This window comes from Nicotiana sylvestris, chromosome 7 (genome assembly GCF_000393655.2).
Source record: "Nicotiana sylvestris chromosome 7, ASM39365v2, whole genome shotgun sequence".
NCBI lineage: Eukaryota > Viridiplantae > Streptophyta > Magnoliopsida > Solanales > Solanaceae > Nicotiana > Nicotiana sylvestris.
The window spans coordinates 133079178-133089133 of record NC_091063.1 but is presented as its reverse complement, the minus strand read 5'-3'; the positions used below and the strand labels follow the sequence as shown (position 1 = coordinate 133089133).

Here is a 9956-nt window from a genome sequence, read left to right as displayed (position 1 = left end):
GACCTCAATTTCAAAGGCTATTCCCATTCTCTTAATGACTATTCTTTATTTTCCAAAAGACAGCTCATGGAATTTCTATTGTGGCTGTTTATGTCGATGACATACTTCTCACGGGTGACGACCCTACAGAACTTTCTAATCTAATGAAATTCCTCAATTTCGAATTCAAAATCAAAGATCTTGGAGAAGCCAATTATTTTCTTGGAATGGAAATAATACAAGAAAAATAGGGACTAATTATCAGTCAAAGAAAGTTCACCTTAGAGCTTCTTTCTGAATTTGGTGTTCTCGGTTCACGGCCAGCTTCTTCTCCGCTGGATCCTAGTTGCAAGCTTCGAGCCGATGTTGGTGAACCTCTTCACGATCCAACCATTTACAGGCGACTCTTGGGCAAACTCAATTTTTTAACCCACACTCGCCCTGACCTCTCATTTGCAGTTCGACATTTGAGCCAATATATGCAAAGCCCACGTCGACCACATTTTGATGTTGGGCTACATTATCTAAGATATTTGCTATCTTCACCCGGAGTTGGGCTCTTTATGAAATCAGACCCCTCTTTTTCATTAATGGCTTTTTGCGACTCGGATTGGGGGTCTTGTCCGGAATCTCGTCGTTCAGTCAGTGGCTTCTATATCAATCTCGGCGGCTCTCCTATTTCATGGAAATCAAAGAAGCAATCTTCAATTTTACTATCTTCTGTCGAGGCCGAGTACCGTTCTATGAAGAAGGTCGTTGCTGAACTAACATGGCTTGTACGCCTTCTCACAGATCTCTCGTTTTCCCCAAGCTTACCAGTTTCTTTACATTCAGATAGCCAGGCCGCTATTCACATAGCAAAAAACCCTGTCTTCCACGAACGAACAAAACACGTGGAAATAGATTGCCATTTCGTTCGTCAACACTACCTCGCCGGACTGATCTCCTTATCTTTTGTTCCTTCGAAATCCTAGTTAGCCGATGCCTTCAGTAAACCTCTTTCTGGACCACTACACGGTGCGATCATTTCCAAGTTGGGGTTGATTTCTCATCCCTCCAACTTGAGGGGGGGTGTTGGAATGTTGGACCAGAATCATGTGTCAGAGAACCCTAAACTCAATTTGGATATGAAGAAGACGATACAGTCGAAGAAGAAGAAAGAGAAAGATAACTATTGCACACAATAGGTTACAACATAACAAGAGCTGAAGACCCAAATGTATTAGGTATAACAAGTGTCTGGGCCAACTGGGCCAATACACAGAACAAACAAAATGCAGGCCCAATAAAACACAAGTCTGGTCCTATTGTTACAGATCCGGTCCAATAGCTTTTAGTATAATTGGATACAGCTGAAAGACACTTAATTCTTCCAGCATAATCATATCCAAATGCACTTTACATCTTTTAAAAGACACTTTACAACTATGTAATATCTGTACACATTATGTGCACTTATGACAAGGACAACAAATAAAGTATTAGACACTTGTAACTAGTATAGCTGTAGCTTATATTTTTATCTATTGAATACTTGTATAAATAGATACATTGTACAGAATATTAGACAGTGAATGACAGAAGGAATTTCTTCTAAATTCTTACAGTTGCTCTGATGGTAAGCAACCTCCACTTCCAACCAAGAGGTTGTGAGTTCGAGTCTCCCCAAGAGCAAGGTGGGAAGTTCTTGGAGGGAAGGATGTCGGGGGTCTATTTGGAAACAACCTCTCTACCCCAGGGTAGGGGTAAGGTCTGCGTACACACTACCCTCCCCAGACCCCACTAAGTGAGATTATACTGGGTTGTTGTTGTTGTTGTTGTTGTTGTTGTTTTCTCATAAGTACTTTTGGTGAGAAGCAATTTTTGTTTAGTTAATTACTTTAAAAAACACTTTTGAGCATCAATTAGTATTTGCTAAAATTTTCAGCTTCTCCAAAATTGTTTCTACTGCTACTCAAAAATATTTTTTTTCTTCTAAAAGCTTGGCCAAATACTTTAACTTTGAAAAAAATACTTTTTTTTTTGAAAAAAGTGCTCTCGAAGAAACTTAGCCAAACAAGCTATTAGTCAGTTCTAAATCTGAACTCAACTATTCCATTTTGTAAAACGTTGCTTCGTCCATTATTACAAGTTTTTGTAATGAACGTTCAGATTTATACAGGTTTTATGTAGCGTTTCATATTTTAGGATTTTTAAAGGAGCTAATATTGACTCTTTGTTGCTGCATATATCTATTGTGATGCCAATAATCTTTCATATTTTAACTTCAAATTTTGGTTTACTTATTACACCAATAAATACTGTCCTTCATTTTGTTCCCACGATAATTGACTTGAGTATCTAAACTAAAGTGTCTACATTGTTTAAATTTCTTCCCATTAGAAAAAAGGTATTCCATCATGATTTTATCTTTCCAGAAGATTCCTGTTAATATGTTTTCAAAAACTAGTGTTTGTTCTTGCAGTTTCTGTACAGATATTGGTTTTATTTTTCAGATATTAAAATCTATTTATTAATCCAAATTTCCTTGCTTTTTATTGTTGGAAAACGACTTCTGTAAACCAAATGGTTAAAGTTTTTTTAATTGAAAGAAGGGAGAAATCAACGAATAACATGAAATGTAAGACAGACGAAAAAAAACACAGTTTAAAGATATGATAGAAGTTCTCAAATGGATTAAAATGAAGCTTTTTCTCGGCTTCCTTTCTTAGACCTTTGATATCTTGATCGTGGATTAGACACCTAAAAGAAGAAAAAATGATTTGACAATGGTTACTTGTGAGGTGCAATAAACAGAAGACAGGAGTGCTTTAGTTTTAATTAGGAAAAAACGAATAATCTATCCTTTTTAAGTAGATCACTTGTCAGGTTGTTAGAGGAGACTAGTTGGGCATAACTCAGTAGCTTTAGCTAAAATTTTGTACTTATAAAAAGTTTATTTAGTATGTATAAATAATGGCGAAATACATAAACGACCCCTTTAAGTTGTTCTCAACGGTCAAACAAACACCTCAACTAACCCCTTTATTATTTTAACACTTCAAGTGATTATCAAGTGTATCAAGTAAATACCCGGCCTAGTCAGCTTACCTTGCTTGTGACACACAGTTTGAAACGCAAGTTACCCATCAAGTAAATTAGGCTTTTATTTTTTAGAATTAATTTGAAGTGGGCTCCAAAAGTCCAACAACTTCTTCCAAATCCAACCATTACAGAACCAGTTATGCTACTATCAATGCCATTATCGCTACCTTTACGACCATTGTGGCTGTCAAACCTTTGTAAGATGCACAATAGCAAAACAAATATTTCCAGCAAATTAAAGTCAATCATCAACCAAAAATTGTTAAACTCATAACTCATGAAATCTCAATAGAATTACTTCATCCATCTACTTTAGAAGCAATTGAAATCCAATTGCTTGAGTCAAGTAATTAACTGGACACCAAGAGAGAGAAAGAAGGTTGTCGGAAAGGACCTTTTCTGACGAGGTCCTTGGTGGAATTAAGAGTTAAATTTTAAAAAGAGATGGTGTTTAGGATGAAAGGTGAGAAGATGTCCTGTCGTTAGGAGGAAGGGATAGGGAAAAGAGAATAGTTTTTTTTTATTTGCGTTGGATATTGAGTTTGGATCTCGGGTCGCTCCATGCGGGTTGATCCGAACCATCTAAAAGAGATAAGGTAAAAGAAAGTTACTCAAAAGAAAATCACCATACACAGTTAAATAGTGATGGGGTTAATCAGTTTTTGAATGTGGGTTAACTTCTCTTTTATATATATCATGTAAGTTTCCTTCATCTCACATAAGAAAGAGAAAAACAGAAACTTCCTTCTTCTTCCAAAAAACCACACAAGGATAAAAGATACTTAGTTCGTAAAATTCTAACTTTGTTTCCAAGAGATTCAAAGTTCAACTTGGGGCAATTCTTTTGGTGATGAGTTCAACTATCTCCGCTACATCTAAAAGGTACACAACTTGTTATTCTCGCCCCTCGGTTAATTTATTATGACATTGGTATCAGAGCCAGCGTTGTTTCTTATTTCTTTAAACATGGAATAATAGAAAACTCTGTTGAAAAAAGTTCGCCTCCAATCATTGTTTGTTGTTGTTTGTTCCAAAGCAATTTTTTTTCATAAAAAAGAAAAGTATGATGAAACGGCTGTAAATCAGAAACTCTGCACGAGAATGTCCTGAAATGAGAGATGAACAGTTTTTGCCCGAATGGAAATCTATTGAACGACACATTCTGTTGAGTAAATAGTATTTATAATCCCTTTTTCGTGTGAATTTCTCGTGTTATCCAAATATACATATGAACGTCTGCCATATGTATGTGTATCTTGATGATTCTGCATGTATTGAGTATTAAAACAAAGCAAAACAAATAAATAATATATGATCATTGAATGCACTCGCCAGACCATCAAATTACCTGGTTGAAGTACCTGATGTGTAGGACTTTCTGGCTTTGAATTAGGCACGTGAAATTTATGTTTCTGGTTCATAAGCATTCTGTTCTCATAATATGCTTTCACTTGTTGAAAATGGAAAAGTGAGTTTTATCTACTTAATATAAAAAATTAGTTTAGCATTAATTCCTTATATTGATATACTTTTACGAGTTATTGTGATATATGTTATCACATTGGATGGTTGTAGCCATTCTTATTGTTTCCTTGGTCCTATTTCAAAATATGGCTGAATAGGGACAAGTTCGAATTACTCCAAGTGGGAGTTATCGAAGTCAAGAAAGGGTACAACGTAGAAGGGTACGTCGTCGCATGATTATTTCTATAATGATTCAGACTTGGAGCCTGAAGTCATCAGGAATGTCCCAAGGGCGAGACAAAATGAGTTAAGGGATCGAAGGGCTGAACGAAGGGAAGGAGAAAAGAATATTAGGAAGTTTAAGGAATTTAAAATGGTCCTTGATACTTTCATTCCTGAACATGTACGCCTTTTTAGATTAAAAAAAGCTGAATTGGCTAATTACATAGAGATTACTGATTGAGAAGCATTAGCTATTTTAGCGGACTCTCTTCGAGAGCCTTGGGGTAAAATTTTAACTGATATTTATCATGATGTTTGGCCTAGTGCACCTTTTAGCATATATGAGCAAGAGTTAGTATTCGATTGGTACATGTATGTCCTAGTAAACATGTAAATTGTTATATGTGTTTTATCTTAATGAAATTTAAATTACGTTATTTGTCTCACCAGTTACATAAATTATTTATCATATTTTTTTGTTATAATGGATTGAGACTTGTAATAAAGTACACACTAAGAAGTAATTTAATATTAATTAAAAATATTTAGATATAGACGATGAATGGAAACGTAGTGACTGTTCGATTCTATAGTAAATGTAGAATTAATATTATAATTAATTTACTTGAGTGTGTAATCACATATATAAATTGGCTGAAGTATATATTGATAAGTTAAACTTATAATATTGTCTCTAATAATAGACATGGCATCAAAACGTATCATTGTTGACTTGAACAAGGGTGACAAATTGAATGGTGAAAATTACAACATCTGGAGTCGTAAGATGTGATATGTACTCGAAGAGAAAGATGCTCTTGAAAGTATTAACCATGTTATGAGTCACTCAGAGGAGGGTAACACTGCCCAACACAGGAGGGATCTGGAAACTTACAATGTTTGGAAAAAGAAAGATTCCACTACACGTGAAATTATTATAAGTTCAGTTGCTGATGATCTAATCCACGAATGTGGGCAACATCCTACTGCTCAAGTCATGTGGGCGCATTTAAGATAGGCGTTTGGGTACAACTGTGACTCACCTTCGACAGTTGACAATCAAGTTTGACACGTACAAAAAGTGTCATGATCGCGGTGTCAAGCAACATCTAAGGGTGATGTCAAATATAATTGCTCAACTCAAAAGTGTTGGCCATGTTCTCTCTGATGAGCAGTAGGTTCAGACAGTGATTCGGTCTCTTTCTAATAATTGGGAACATCTGAAGGTTAACTTGACCCACAATGATAATATCAAAATTTTTGCTGATGTTGCTCATCATATGGAGCTTGAAGACGAGCGGCTTGGTACTGCTAAAACTGTACCTAATGCCTTTGTGGCAGAATCAAGTGGTACAAAGAAATCAAGCTTCAAGCGCAAGAGAAACTGAAAAAATAACGGAAAAGGTAAGGAGACTGGAGAAGGATCCTCCAAGAAAAGAAACAAACCAAATTCTAAGAAAGAAAAATGGTTCTACAAGAAGAAAGACAAGAGTAAGATGAAGTGCTACAATTGCCAAGTTCCAAGGCATTTTGCTCGTGAGTGCACTGAGCCGAAAAAGGTAGAATTTCAAAATGCATCTCATGTTTCTAGCACTGTTTTACTAACTGAATTTTATCTTGTGTGGATTGTAGACTCAGGGGCTACCGACCATGTGAGCCGTGATAGAGAAGCGTTCATAGAGTTTCATCGAGTTCCACCTGGATCAAAAACATGTATATGTGGGAAATAATGCAAAGCTTGAAGTCAAAGGGATAGGCCCTTGCAGAACGGACATACGTGGTGGACGATCTTTGATGTTGCATGACGTCCTATATGTTCCAGATATTCCACGAAACTTAGTCTCTGTATTTGTTCTTCTAGATTTAGATTTTAATTTGAACTTTAGTCGTAATGGTCTTAGAATTACTTAAGACAATATTTTTTTATGGTTTTGGACATCGTTATGATGGTTTTATTGTGTTAGATTGTAATCCTTCTACGTATAACTATTATGTTGATCGTTGTATTATAGCATGTTATTTTAGTAACAATGATGTTGATATTATTACATGGCATGCAAGATTAGGTCATATAAGGTAGGATCGAATGAATAGATTGGCTAAAGAAGGACATTTAGGTTCTTTCTCTAAAATTGAAATGCCAATTTGTGAAAATTGTCTTACCGGAAAGATTATACATAAACCATTTGGAAAGGCTAAGAGAGCTGATTTTCCATTACAATTAATCCATTCTGATATTTGTGGTCCAATGAATGTGAGGGTTGGGTCTGGTGCTTTATATTTTATTACATTCATTGATGATTGCACACGCTTTGGTTATGTCTATTTGATTTCTCATAAATCTGAAGCACTTGAATGTTTAAAGAAATATTTGAATGAAGTTGAGAATCAATTAGATAAAAAGATTAAGACCTTAAGAACTGATAGAGGGTGTGAATATCTATCAAAAGAATTTGAAGAATTGTGCAATGAAAAGGGCATCACCAGACAGTTAACTATTTCGTACACACCTAAACAAAATGGTGTAGCAAGAATAGAACACTACTGGACATAATAAGGTCCATGATGGCGCATGCAAATTTACCTATCTCTTTTTGGGGAGATGCGTTATTGACTGCAACCTACATATTGAACAAAGTGCCTTCTAAATCAGTTTCTTCCACTCCTTATGAGATATGGACTGGTCATAAACCAAATTTGAAGGATTTATGACCTTGGGGTTGTGCTGCATATGTAAAAAATTCCTTTAGCAAGTTTGGTAAATTAGGTCCAAAAGGCAAAAAATGTCTCTTTATAAGATATTCAGAACACTCCAAAGGGTATGTGTTCATTGGTGAATTAGAAGATGGAAGTGTTACTGAGATTGAATCACGAGATGTCACATTTCTGAAAAATAATTTTCTAAAGAAGGGCGAGGTAAAGAATGGAGAGCCTCTTTATGAAATGTTGAACTCAGATAGTCATTAAGTGTCTTATGACACAGTTGATAATCAAATTGATCAAGATCTTATTCCTGATCCGAGTGAGAGTGGGAACTCTCAATCCCAAAATCCTTCTGACGAACCTGAATTTCAACTACGAAAGAGTGCCAAGAAAAATATACCCAAACATACCTATGAAATTGAAGATTATATTTTTTTGGTATCTCCCATAGAAATGGATGAGCCAAAGCCTGTGACTGAGGCTTTATCGAGCCCTGGAAAAGATGAGTGGATGAAAGCAATGAAAGAAGAATTAGAGTCCGTGAAAACCAACAAAGTCTGGGACCTAGTTGACCTTCCGCCTGGGCGTAGAGCCATTGGGAACAAATGGGTTCTCAAATTTAAACGCAAAGCAGATGGGTCAATATAAAGATACAAGGCACGATTGGTGGCAAAAGGCTTTACTCAAGAAGCTGGAATAAATTATGAGGAAACATTTTCACCAGATGTGAAGTTTACCTCAATTCGCTTACTTTTGGCTATTGTTGCATGTTTGGATTTGGAATTACATCAAATGGACGTGAAGGCAGTTTTTCTCAATGGAGAACTAAATGAAGAAATCTACATAGAACAACTTGTAGGCTTCATCGTTAAAGGCCAAAAAAGAAGGTTTGTAAATTGAAAAGATCTATTTATCGCCTGAAGCAATATTCAAGGCAATGGTATTTGAGATTTCACAAGGAGGTGATCTCATATAATTTCACCATGACCAATGAAGACCATTGCATTTATGTGAAGAAGTCCAATGGGATATTTGTAATTCTTTCTCTTTATGTGAACAATATTTTATTGGCTGGAAATAATTTGGAGCATTTAAAAACCATCAAGTCATGGTTTCAAAGTTATTTGACTTAAAAGATATGGGCGAGGCAGACTATATCCTTAGAGTTAAGATCCAAAGAGACTGTTCCAAAAAGTTATTGAGTCTATCTCAAGAAGCTTATATAAAGAAAATTTTGGAGCATTTTCGCATGAACAATTGCAAATCCATGGATACTCCTATAGCGAGAGGTGAAACTTTAAGCCTTGAAATGTGTTCCAAGACTGAAAATGAAAAGGAAGACATGTCTCGAGTTCCATATTCAAGTGTTGTCGGGAGCTTGATGTATGCTATGATGTGTACTCGCCCAGACATTTGTTATGATGTAGGTCTGGTTAGCAGGTATCAATCCAATCCTGGAAGAGATCATTGGAAAGTTGTGAAGAGAATTTTCAGATACCTGAAGGGAACTGTAGATTATTCACTATGTTATAATAGAAATGATTTATACTTAAGAGGATATACAGATGTTGATTGGGCTGGTGACCAAAATAATAGAAAATCAACATCCGGTTATGCCTTCTTACTTAATGGTGGTGCCATATCATGGAAAAGTAAGAAACAAACCTGTACAATCCTTTCAACGATGGAAGTTGAGTTTGTGTCTTGTGCATCTACAGTACAAGAAGTTATTTGGTTGAAGAGATTCTTTGAGCATTTGGATATTACAAAGAACTCTCAGGATCCCATGACTCTATATTGTGATAGTCAAGCGTTGTAAGCACGTGATTTTTGCCCTATATGAGAATTACTCCCAAAAAATTCAAAAATAAAATAATTTTTCTTGGTGTGCAATTTTTGTGATATTTTGTGATATTTTGTGTAACTATTTGTATGTTTGTCTATGCATGTTTATTTGTTAAATTAATAAAAAATACAAAATATGTCGCATTTTGCATGTAGGATTTAATTCTACAATTGTTAGTAATTAAATTTGTTTACAAAAATTAAAAATTACAAAAATAGGCATCTTTTGCATTTTTAGCATTTAATGTCCAAATGAACAATTTTATGCTTAATTATTACTTAATTGTGCGTTAATTGTTATTGGAAGTTAATTTGCGCTTTTATAACTTAATTTAGTTCTTAATAATAATTTAAGTACTTTTATAATTTAGTTTTAGAAAAATAAAAGAAGAAAAGAGAACAAAAATACAAAGAAAAATCGGATTGGGCCACTTCTTCAATTTCAAACCACAGGCCCAAATAATTGCCCAACTTTCCCCATGACCCGGTCCACTTCAAACCGGGTCGACCCGGTCCGCTCCATTAACCCAACACCCCTTCTTCATTTTTGTCCAACACAAAACAAAACCAAAAAAATAAAAAATAAAAGGTGAATTATCACTATTAATAGTTTTATTTTTTGTTTTTTTTATATATAAAAAATCCGAAAATATTTTATT

At 35.1% G+C, this 9956-nt stretch overlaps 1 protein-coding gene across 1 annotated transcript; it reads left to right on the top strand.

The window, feature by feature from the left end:
• The first annotated feature begins 8590 nt into the window (after nucleotides 1-8590).
• Nucleotides 8591-9271, top strand: LOC138873802 (secreted RxLR effector protein 161-like). Its single transcript, XM_070152281.1, has one exon. The coding sequence runs from the start codon at nucleotides 8591-8593 to the stop codon at nucleotides 9269-9271; it is 681 nt and encodes a 226-aa protein (XP_070008382.1).
• Nucleotides 9272-9956: the final 685 nt, after the last annotated feature.